Consider the following 12,581-nt stretch of genomic DNA (forward strand, 5'->3'; position numbering starts at 1 on the left):
ATTCTTCATCCATATACACTTTTTTATAATACACTGGGACCCACATAACTTAACCATGGTTACCTTTTAACTCTCACTCCAGTTGGATTTGCAACTTACGCCAAGAGGATTATCATTACATTATTCTTTTTCTCAATATTTGGTGTTTTTTTAGGTATGTGATTCCTATGAAAGCATAAAATGTTACAAATGTAATTAAATATATTGATATATTATTATCTAATTATAAATTAAATATACTTTAAAGTTATTGAGTTCTATAACAATTAACTATAAAATAGTGAAAATTTATTATAAAGTGGTGTTAAATATATGGAAATCTTATAAGTTTGTATTAGTTGGACTATTTTAAATAGACTACAATTTATATTATGTGCATCTAAATTGAATAATCATTTCTATAAGTTTTGCATTTCATTGCTAATTTGATTTTTTAAGTCAGGCCTTTATAGTTTACACACTAAACTTTTAATGGAAGTTGAAGATTATGAGAGATTGCATATATGTCTCCTCATGACATGGAGAGAAGGAGTATTCACGTATAATTGGAAATAAATATTAATTTTATGATATTACGAGGATAAAAAATAATTGCAATTACAACATTGAATGTTTCAAGGTAATCAAAGTTTACACTTGTTATTCAACACTTAGCAACCATTTGATAAACTTATTTGTATCTTATATTCATTTGATAAATGGAAGAGGTTAAGTCTTCACAAGAGTATTTTGATAAATCATGCACAATAGTGTGTCTTCTTAAAGTAATTTAATGAGAGATGAAATATGAGATGGAAAGTGATTATGTTTTAAAATCAAGTATAAAAATTAGTTTTAAAGAGATGATACCTACTACCTTAAGATGATGATGTAATTTAGTTATGAAGAAAGGGAAAACAATGAAAATCTTGCAAGTATTTGAGTGATCGGGTAATCATTGACATTGTGTTTGAATCAGGGGTGCACTATTGATGTAGATGGAAGTGAGGTGTACTCCCTCTTTGTTTTTGTGAATGTGAAGAGATGTGAAGGCGTCAAAGTGGATGGATGAGGGGAAAATGATTATTTACACATTTGCATATATTTATGAAGGAATGAAGAAAAAGTCACATGGACATGTTTACATTACATTTGTGTCCTTCAATTTATCGATTCATTTTCTAATTTTTAAAACATAACCAAATTTAAAAAATAAAAAGATAAAAAATTTACATAATTTTCAATTCTAAAAAAGTAAATTTTTGAATATAAAAATATAAATATTTCATTGTTACATATTTGATTAACAATCATATATGATAAAAATAATAATTACATTATTTAAAAAAGGATTTTTCAAAATATATTAATCATATTACAAAAATAAAAATATAAAATATATTTAAGATACAAATAAAATTATAAAATATATTTATAATAAAATAAAACTATTATATATTAATAAAAAATATTATAGAATTCAAACATTTTAAAAAAAAAAATTATGAATAATCGAATATATAATATTTTACAAATGAAGCATAATCAATTATCCACTAGTTTTAAAAGCATATCTATTGTTTTTGAAAACATAATCAATTATGCAATATGTTATAAATGAGACATAATTGATTATCTTCATTATATATGTTATGTTATATGTTGTTGGATTTATGTTTTTGTTTTTTTAATGAAAATGGTTAATTTTTTTTTAGTAATATGTATAAATATTGAATTCATTACTATTATAAAAAATTATTATACAATTAATAATATTATTTAAATTCAATACAAAATTCTTTTCTAACTGTATTTTATAAAATTATGAATATTTTGATTATTTATTTTTATCTAACAATTTTAAATCTCTAGTCAAATTTTAAATACTCATTTACATTTAAAATATATTAAATTTTTCATAATAATAATGAAAATCATCATTAACTATATTCTTATATAAATAGAATATATATACTTAATATATATATATAACATAATATAATACAAATAAAATAATCATAAATAATATTAAAATGATATAAATACATAGATTTAACTAATAAAAATATTTAATTATATTATTAATAAAAATAAATAATATTAATTAATAATAAAGAAAAATTTCAATATAACACAAAAATATTTAACATAATTTATTTTATTTATTTACTTTCATTTTATATTTTACATTTTTTTATTTATAATTTTAATTTTATATTATTTTAATTAACTAAAATCTACACAAAAATAACTCATTTCATTTTTCAATTTTTTTATACACTATATTTGTAATCTTACATTTTGTATCATTAAAAATAATTCAAAATACTCTCTCAAGCATCACATCATCAAAATACTTCAATAAAATTTTCTCACGCATTCCCTCTAACATATCACAATCTAAACACATACACTATCTTCTCAAATTCTTCCACTTACACTCCCTTAAACCCTAAACATTTTCACTCATTAATCAAAACACAAGATAAAGTGTCTCAGCTCACTAAAGATGAAGTTGCATAGATGGTTTACAAAAATTATATTTTACATTATTTTCTTTGTAAACGCGATGTAATGTTATTTGTTTTTTTTTTTTCATTAAAGGAGACATGAGAACTATCCAGGATATTCTCATAAAATAAATTTCTAATATGGTTAAATATGTTCTGAGACAACTTAAGCTAAATTTTTTTGTAAATTTTCATAATAAAATGGGAAGATAAGTTCAAAAAATACAACATCTCTTTGACATAAACATTTATATTAAAACTTAAACTCCAAAAGATACATGATTACAAAATTTTGAAGAATATGTGTGAAATGACACAATGAAGGAAAGGTCGGTTGAATGTGAATTATTGAACCATCGAGTCGTAAACATGGTACTTTTATAAAATATAATTTTTCTTTTCATTTTTATGGTGTAGCATTGGATACATTTTAAAAACTATTAAAAGATAATATACTTGTTTTGTAAGAGAGTAATATTAATTAAATATTTTTTTTTCATTTTTAACCTTCTCTTCTCACATCTACGTTTGTATCCTTCATGAATCATGAGTCTAATTAAAATTATTTCTTAAGAAATTACAAAATGGAATAAATAAATGTATGATTATTTTTCGATGAAATTAAATTAATTAATCTTTTTTTATCATAATAAATTAAACTCAACATTAAATTGTGTTAAACAAAATAATAATAATAAATTCATAAAAGTTTAAATGGATATCAAACAAACACTAATTATGGAATATTGATAAATAAAAATAATTCATCAGTAAATTGTGTTAAACGATATAAAACAACTAATTTCATAAAATTTTAAATGGATATCAAACATCTTTCCCTTATTAATTTTTTTTTGTTATAATACAATAACATGATTTTTTTTATGAGAGATAAGTCATACATATTTATACTTTATTAACTATCTAGAGATGGGAATAAAGAAATACCATTATAAGAAGAAGAATCTATGCACCATACGCATGATTAATAATATGTATGATGATGTTGGTACTTCATCCAAACAACATTTTAAAGTTATATTGAGAGAATATAATTTATTTGAAGAATATTTCGAAATTCACTTAGTTAAACATGGGAAGAGAAAAAAACTTGTACTTTTGAAATATCCAAATTGTTGGTCCAAACAACAATTGTGGTGAAATTATTAAAATGTGCTTTTAAACTATCAAAATTGTTTGTTCAAACAATAACTGTGGTGTAATTATTCAGGGATTATGTGATTCAAGTCTTATAATTCGAGAGTCAAATGAAAACAAAAGATTAAAAATAAATAAAATAATATAAAATTAGAATTAATATTTTTTTAGTTATAAGTTACTCTCTTATATAATAAATATAAAAAATTGAAAATAAAACTTCCTCTTGCACACACTAAAAAGACTTATTTTCTTTACATTTTTCATTTTTTTCTCATCATAAGACTGAGAAGTATGTGAGAGACTTAGTAGAAATGACATTTTTTCTTTGACACTTTTCTTATTAACAAATAAATGTTTTTATTTTTACTTTTTATCACAAATTACTATATACTTACTGATAGACTATATTTATTTATTTATAGGTGAAGCAAAAATAAAAATCAATACTCAGTTATTCACTAATAAGTTGTTGATATAGGGGTAATTTTGTAAAATATAATTTTTCTTTTCCTTTTTCTATGGTGTGACATTGGATACATTTTAAAAATTATTAGTTTTGATGTTATAATATAATATATGATTTTTTTTGGCGAAAAATAACTGATGTGTTTATACTTTATTAGCTAACTGGAAACGAGAATAAAGAAATATCAGTGCAAGAAAAATAATACCATCTATTTTGCACCACAAGGATGATTAACAACATATAGATGTTGGTGCTTCATCCAAACAACATTTTAAAAGGTATATTGAGAGAATAAAATCCATTTGAAGAATAAAAATTAGTCTTATATAATTATAGAGTCAAATAAAAATATAAAAATTAGAGTTAATGTTTTTTAGTTATAAACTCTCCTATGTAATAAATATATAAAAATTAAAGTTGAAAAACAACTTTTTAATAATTGTTAAAATGTGTTGTTTAGCCACACTAGAAAAAGTGATTTTCTTTTCACTTCTCATTTGAGAAATGTTTTTTTACTCTTTTTCACAAATTGATCTATACTATAGGCTTTCCCTGCATACCTTTAACATGTATTATACAGTATTTGAAAAGATGATGTAGAGAGATAAATGTTCTTAGTGAATTATTTAGCAGTTATTATCGTTTCTTTCAGCATATTCTTTTGCATTTGAAAGACCCATTATTTTGCCAAAAACAAATGTTATCCCCAGATCCAACATGTCACCAGCCCATTATGGCTAAACTGCTTTCATTTCACGCCAAATCATAAGAATACTTTACCCACAACTTCATACTTTTCCAATACCGAATGTGTCACCGAACATGGTTAGATAATTTGGCTGTTATATTAAAGTATAAATAAAAAGATAATAATATAGTTATTTGCTTTTAAATGGTCGATATTAAAATTATTCATGTGTGTGGAGGTGAGACAATAATATGTTAGAATAATTGAATCTTTTTCTTCGATTGTTTTCGATTCTCAGTTGAAAAGACATCTGCATAAGATTCTCAACGTTCAAGAAATATCTTTGTGTACCGGTATGGGTAAGACTGACCCCTGGTCTTCCTGCCTGAGACTGGGTCAACCTGATCGAGACCTTCCCAAGATCTAAGAGACTTGGCCGACGACCCTCCTGGCCGAGACCTTGAGAGACCTGGCCGAGACCTTGGAAGACCTGGTCGAGACGCCTGAGACCACGGGAATTTGGCCGATGGCCGACCCATACCATTGGAACTTGGCCGACGGCCGACCCCTATCACAGTCAACGCTCAAACCAAGATCAGTAAAGTTAACCCATCATTAGGAATTAGGTAATACAACCCTAAACGGTATCCACCTCGATAAACGGGCCAACAAGGTAAGCCCATTAGAATAATATAAATAGCACGCATCCCAATGAGTAAGGTATGTCATTTATTACTGTTCACCTACCTGAGAGCTAACCACCCGCTTTACTGACTTGAGCGTTGGAGTGTCTTCGCAGGTACCTCCACCATCCGGTGTTCACCCAAGTCCGAGTGTCGGAGGAAAAGAAGGAGGACGAGAGGAACCCCAGTCCATCACCCATCCATCTGCTCGACCGAAGGAAGGAGGAGAAGACTTCAATAGTTCTCTAGGTCCCATCTCCCTAGCATGAACACTTTGTTTTAGTTGTTGTGCTTAATTATAGGATCCGATAGATCATTTCACTGTTGGACATGGATTAAAACGTGACTTCAATATTAACATTCGCATTACCTAATTATTACCTAATTTTTATACAGTTTAATTAACATCGATACACAAAATCAAAGATAGTGAGACACTCTGAACCGTACAAGAATAATTTAAGTAAAGGTCATCTAAAATATAACACTTTATAGCTTAAGGGTATTGTTGCCTAAAAAAAAACTTTACGACCCAAAGATTGAACTAATATGAATAATCAATCTGTTTTGAATGCTGTAGGAATAGCTTTATTTCATCGAATAATTACCATTTATTTGGGAGCCGAAACTTTTATTAGTTAGATTAATATCACCAAATCAAATGAAAGGCTGACAAAAAAAGGAAACATTACCAAATGAAAGTGAAACTATCCGAATCGTTCATTTGTTTGAAACAGGAATCCAAAAGTCTGTAGTTGAACAGGTAATTTCCTATTCTATTCAAATTTCTTTTTTTCTTGCTCCACTAATTTTAGCACTTAGTATAAACAGTAATTTAACATTCTCTACTCAAAATATAAAGAGATCATAAACCCACAACCATAGTTCCAAATTGCAACGAAACATTTTCAAACCCTAAAACGTTATATAGCATACTTCTCGGACCTAGCAACAGATAAAATAACCCGAAAAATCTTCTACAACAAGTGAATCAACAACTGCATTGAAGCTACTTTCACTAATATATGCGTCATTCTTAGATATTTGACGAGAAAGCTGCAGAATCCATGCATTCCCCAAAACACATTAACTCCCTTATGCATCATTCATGTGGCCACTCTTTTGAATACACCAAAGAGAGATACCGCATTGTAAATAACCCATAACCATAAATTATCCAATATCTTCTTTTAGGTAAATTCTTCAGAGCAAGGTCATTCAGTCTTAACGTTAGCATAACCATAGTGACTTAGCAGATGAATTAAGTACAATACCAGAAAATCAAATATGAACAACGGTACAAGCCGACATGTGCATGGTTGCAGCTACTAGGTGAAGGTGCATGAATGGTTTGGTTATATTGTACTTGTTTTAAAACTTCTCTTACATTATAAACCTCAGAACTTTGTATGAAGAATGGGTTGTCATTTGTCAATCTACATGGGCAATTGTCACCTATTCACTTTGTTCTACGACATGACATACGAACCAATGCTACCAGCTGATTCCATCAGCACCAAAAGGGGTCACAGACAGCAGCTTACTTGTACTTTCCCAAAGCTGACGTGCTAATTTGGCGTTATGTGAAAGTTCTGAAGGGTTGATAGTCCTACCTTTTCCCCCAAAGTAATAAGCCCCTGATGTTCCCTGAAAATGTAAGTCATTTAACATCATCAAGTCAATTGCTATTATAACTGAAAACTAGAGCAGGCATAAGGTACTGGTGGATTATGTGATCAATGGGGAGTTGAAGATGCCTTTGCATCACAGAAAGGATAAAATAAAAGCATGACATAAAGCAATTGAGAATGCATTGCGTGGTGATGGAACAGTAAGTAAGTGAATAGGTGAAATGGTTTACAAATGGCTTGTTGTAAAAAAAAGTTATCAACAGTAAGTAGCACTGAAGTTCTTACCGGTGGAGCTAAGGCTGCATCAATAATCGAGTCAACCCCAGACTTGGGGAATTCCAACAGCCGCAGAAATTTCAACACACGCAATGCCAAGCAAGATAAGATGGTTGGAACTTCTCGCATGAGGTTTGTCTGCACGACTCCAGGATCCGCAACACTATGTTCAACAATACAAAAAATGAAAGTTAAAGGTCAAGTAGAATCCCTGTTAAACGAGATTGTCTGCAGAACTCCAGGATCCGCAACACTAATCAACAGGTTTGTTAAACATACATGATGAATTTCATCCAAGGCACGTGATTGGCAAATAGGTCAGAGTCCATATGCTTTGGCCAAAAAGAAGAACGGATGAGCTGTGCAGAAAATATTCATAGCAAACCAAGGCCACATTTGGATAAACAGCTTAACCAAACTTGGTATTTTTTTATCAAATGATACCTTATTCATAAACTTCATTTAAAACTTATTTCAGAAATAAAAGAACATATGTAGATAAATTTCACAATGCAGCTTATTGCCTTACTAAAGTTGGCAAAAGAGAGCTTATAGAAAAATCATAAATTATTTCCATAAGCTCAAGTTAGTTTTTTCAAATGTCTCCCTGAAGCTTATAATTTATTTCACGTAGACTGGGCAAGAAATAGAAGTGTCGCATGAACACATTTAACAACAAAGTTGACAGTTATGCATTGATTAGTAAACTGACAACATTAAAAGAAATCAATACTATAAAAGTACACAGCACTTGGAAACAAGACAGAAAAGGAAATAAAAGTTAGGTTAGTAATTACATACTTGACAAATATCTGGTGAGATTTTCCCATTAGGCAAAGCTGTCGGTGGAGTTCCCTCGTGAAGAGAATTAGGCATACTTCACCAAAATTAAATGCTTGTTAGGAATAAAGACACAAAGTAATCTATATAACTTAATCCAAAGCTTGCAGTATACATTTAGAATACTCATATATGTGAGCATATGGATATTGTATAGATCTCAAAAATCTCTTCCCGGATACAGTTCCCTCATCAACCTGCACATCAGTAACTGGATAAAAGATCTTGATCAGTTTCTATATGAGAAGTGCTGATGTAGAGACATTAATTGGAATAAAATCAAACTGAAAGTGTTGGATTACCAAACAAACAATATAGACCAACAACTAATGATATTATGATGATTATCCCTACCAGCTCGATGTGTAAAGGATGTCACGTTCACAATTTTAGAAGATACAGGGCTGCTTTCAAGAAGTGGTAATAGAAGCTTTGTTAAAGCAAATGCACCAATATAATTTGTACCAATCATCCTGGGAGTAAAAAGGTAAAACATAAATATATTTTAAATGTTAATACTGATTATAAAACTAAGGTACCAAACGGAGCTAAGAAAGAAGTATAAAAGAAATGTGGTAGCACCACCATCTAGTATAGTATTGGAAGGGTAAATATATGCAGTGTTACCCCTACAAGCAGAGAGGCGGTTTCCAATAATTAAAACCATGAGGAAACAACCTTATCGTTGCACCAAGGTTCATCTTCATGGAGCAAACAGGTATAAAAAAATATTTACATACAACTACAAACATTTCTTTCTTTTGTTTTTTGTGTTCCATAAAAATCATGTTGATCATGCTAATCAACATTTTCTAAAAAATGTAACAAACACTTATAAACCATTTACCTTAGCTTAAACAGATTATCAACAGTCTGAAAGTAATAATAAAATTTGAAAACATGTGGCCTATGCAATGATTTTTGTGTTCCAAAGCACATGAGTTATTCAATGATAGAGTGAAACTTCTTCAATACAATCAAAGGAGTTAGATAAAAAGTTGTATAACTGATCATAGCCCTCAGCTGTGACTCTATGTGATGTTGCAAGTATTCCAGCATTGTTTATCAGTAGTTGTAGTGAGCAGTGCAAATCAGAATCCAAAAGCCACTGTCGCAAGGAAATTTTGAACTTTATGATTGATTCAATCGATGACAGGTCCACCTGAAAAGCTTTGAGGTGGGCATCTTCATTCGAATCTTGAATTTTTTTTATGGTCTATCACACAGAGGGAATCAGGGAGCACCGATAAGAGATTTATGAAGTGTGGAGTCATCATCACCATTATTTTTAAAAAGTGTTGAAGGAAAATACCTCTGACAATAGCTGTTGTGAACGTCCAACTGCATTCATAACTGGAATCTTAAGTATACATTGCAGAGACCAGAAGAAGAATGCAAAACAACATCCACAGGGAGTGTGATACAAACATTACAATTTCACAGATAATAAAGAAAAATTTGAAAAGAGTGTCTTACAAGTCCTTCTTCTTCAGACCAGATATGTGAACTATCTAGGATGATTAGCAAAGCAATTAAAAAAACTAGAATCTGAGAGTGAAATAAGAATAAGAATAAACACTTACCAATGACAACACAATATCCTTCCTTCGAAAGTTCATAAGCAGCAGCTAATCCCAGGCCAGACGTTGCCTACACCAACACAAAAAACCAAAACCCCAGAATCAATTGAAAAATTCCCATAATCAAACAGTTTCCTACTAACTAAAACAGAGAAAAAACGGAAGGAATATATAAATGAACGACTTACACCAGTGACAACGCAAACAGGCCTAAAATTACTTGTGAAAGGGGAGCACCTGGGATAGGACACGAGTTTCTGAGAGAAGAAAGGACATTTGTCGAGAATTACTTGTTTGACCAGTTGGCACTGTGATAGGGAAGCCTTGAACAATTGGTAATAAGAAAAAAGAATAGAGAAAGACCACAACAACGCCATTCTCCAAAATTGTACTGAACAAAGGAAAAAGAAAGCCATCCACAATTCTTTCACCAACGTAATCAATCCCATTTTTTGCAATTCGAAGCGGAGAAAAAAAAGGATCAAGATACAAGTTTGCTTTTTGAAAGAGTGTAAGGAGGAGATTAAGGAAGTGATGAAGTGGGGCTTGGTTTTGACATCTTAGGCTTCGAGTTACTAGGTTGGTGTTGTGCCCTGCTTTTCCGTTCGCCTATGTCGTTCCCTCACTGATGAAAATGTCAACCTCCCATCACGCAAACTTGGATTTACAATTTTCTTTTACTTTATCAAATTTCAGTACAATAAATAAAAACCAAAAAAGTTACTGTTTTTACCAAATTAATTTTGTGAGTTCTCTTGATTTGTACCCTAACAAAACATTATAGTTAGTAGTTTGTAACTGTGTCAAACTTATTCACTGTTTTGTGTGTGTTATTGTGGTTGTTTTGAAGTATTAATAACAATAAATATATTATATTTTCTCACTTCAAATTAAGGACTTTATTCTTATTCACTTAACCATATTGGTATGGTATTACATTTGTCTTTTTTTAAAATTAAAGCACGAGTTTAGTTATTTATACTATATTAATTTATTTTATATTCATTCAAATAAGAAAAATTAACCAATGTTTATTTTCATTAGAAAATAATTAACATCGCTCAAGTGTATTGATAATATTAAGAATAATTTTATTTTTTTTCTTAAAGTGTTTTTCTTTGAAACTTATATTAAGAATAAAAAATAGTGAATAAACGTATAACTTAAAGGGATATGCTTATTGCATTCATAATTGAAGAAAGGTTGTATTACAAGTTGCGAGAATAACAGAGATGACGGAGAACTTGAAAGTGAAAGGATTAGATAAAGAAAAAAAATATTTTCACACCAAAAAATAAACTACATGTAATTGACAACCTATTATAATATTATAATAATATTTTAAATTAAAAAAATATCTTAATGGTGTAGTTGGTTAAAAAATCAAGTGTGAGAGAAATACATTCATTATTCAATCATGGACTTGGAATTGAGTAAAATAGTTTTTGGATAAAATTTAGAGATAATTACAATAGTTACCGAGTTGATCCAATAATATTAAATTTCATTGATTATACGTATTAAACATTGGGAAAAATTTCAAATTATATAAAAGGAATAATTTTGTTGAAATAATCATGACAAACTTATGATTATGATAGTGATTGAAATTATAATTATAATAATTATAGAACTAAACTCTAATACAATTATAACCAAATATGATATCCTATAATTATAATTAACTATAATGATAAATTAATTAATTTTAAATTATTAAATTTTATATTAATTATCCACTATTATATATATTATTTCCTTATTTATTTTTCATTCAAAATCAAAAGGCCAAAATTATCACATAATATATGTTGTTAATAGTTCAAATACCTTTATTTCCATGAGGAGGGAGTGAATGCTTCATAACAAATTAATGTTATTCCAAATTTTCAATTAATACATTTGAAAGTGATTATATATCTTTTACATTTAGGACAAAAATATCTCTATATGTTTCTTATATGTAGGGCAGGAGATGATATATTTTGAATTTTTTTTTTTTTTTGTTTTCCAAAATAAATTTTATAATTATTTTAAAAAATCAAAATAGATTTAAAAAAATTATTTATTTTTTGAAGTTTAAAAAAGAAGGAAGATTTAATATGAAATGGTTGGATTAATTAATTTTATTAAGTGGCGATGAAAACATTATTGGATTTAAAAAAAATAGAAGATGAATGATTAAACTTCCATAAAATTAAATAGACAGAGTTGATTGATTTCGTATTTTTATTATAAATTAATTAGGCAAATTACTTCAAGATGCACTAAATAAAAAATTTGTTTTATTACTTGTGACTCAGCTGCTATTCCAATTTTGTATCAAAGTTTTTTCATGTAGCAGAGATATGGTTTGTCTGGGAAAATCATAGACATTATAATAACATGAAGGGAAAAATTAAATTTATTTAAATCTTAATAAAAATATTTTCAAATGTTAATAAAAATTGTTTCAACTTCAAATCATAAATTTGTCATAAAAAAGAGGTCTTAGAAGGTTAAATAAAAAATGTGTTTTAAACTATGCTTAATATCATTTTTTAAGTAATAAAAGGCTTATAGGTTTACCAAGAAAAACACAATAATATTTTTGAAAAGTATTTTTATGAAATTGAAAAAAAAAATACACTTTCCTTATGTGAACTGCTTCAAATTGACTTATTTTCTTCGTAATATGAATTGAATATAGGTTGCCCATAAAATCCAGGTCAAACTATTTTTCTTGTATGATCAAATTGAATATTCAGGTCTAATGAAACAACAATAA

At 28.4% G+C, this 12,581-nt stretch overlaps 1 protein-coding gene across 4 annotated transcripts; it reads right to left on the minus strand.

Annotated features, from left to right (window-relative positions):
- Positions 1-6,636: 6,636 nt before the first annotated feature.
- Positions 6,637-10,513, minus strand: LOC137821379 (uncharacterized). 4 transcript variants are annotated; one of them, XR_016515501.1, is made up of 10 exons: positions 10,003-10,493; positions 9,818-9,884; positions 9,547-9,575; positions 9,242-9,450; positions 8,589-8,707; positions 8,350-8,445; positions 8,196-8,271; positions 7,674-7,726; positions 7,404-7,557; positions 6,637-7,134 (listed from the first exon to the last, which is right to left on the minus strand). XR_016515501.1 is itself a non-coding variant. In XM_068625939.2 (9 exons), the coding sequence occupies exons 1-9, from the start codon at positions 10,261-10,263 to the stop codon at positions 6,982-6,984; spliced, it is 1,164 nt and encodes a 387-aa protein (XP_068482040.2). In that variant the 5' UTR covers positions 10,264-10,513; the 3' UTR covers positions 6,637-6,981. The 4 variants fall into 4 exon arrangements, 3 of the variants coding, with proteins under 3 accessions (XP_068482040.2, XP_090151271.1, XP_090151270.1); XM_068625939.2 differs by lacking the exon at positions 7,674-7,726 and having other exon boundaries at positions 10,003-10,513; XM_090295144.1 differs by lacking the exons at positions 6,637-7,134; positions 7,404-7,557; positions 7,674-7,726 and adding an exon at positions 7,566-7,647.
- Between the last annotated feature and the right edge of the window lie 2,068 nt (positions 10,514-12,581).

The sequence above is a fragment of the Phaseolus vulgaris genome, chromosome 9, assembly GCF_051622355.1.
Source record: "Phaseolus vulgaris cultivar YP4 chromosome 9, ASM5162235v1, whole genome shotgun sequence".
Taxonomy (NCBI): Eukaryota; Viridiplantae; Streptophyta; class Magnoliopsida; order Fabales; family Fabaceae; genus Phaseolus; species Phaseolus vulgaris.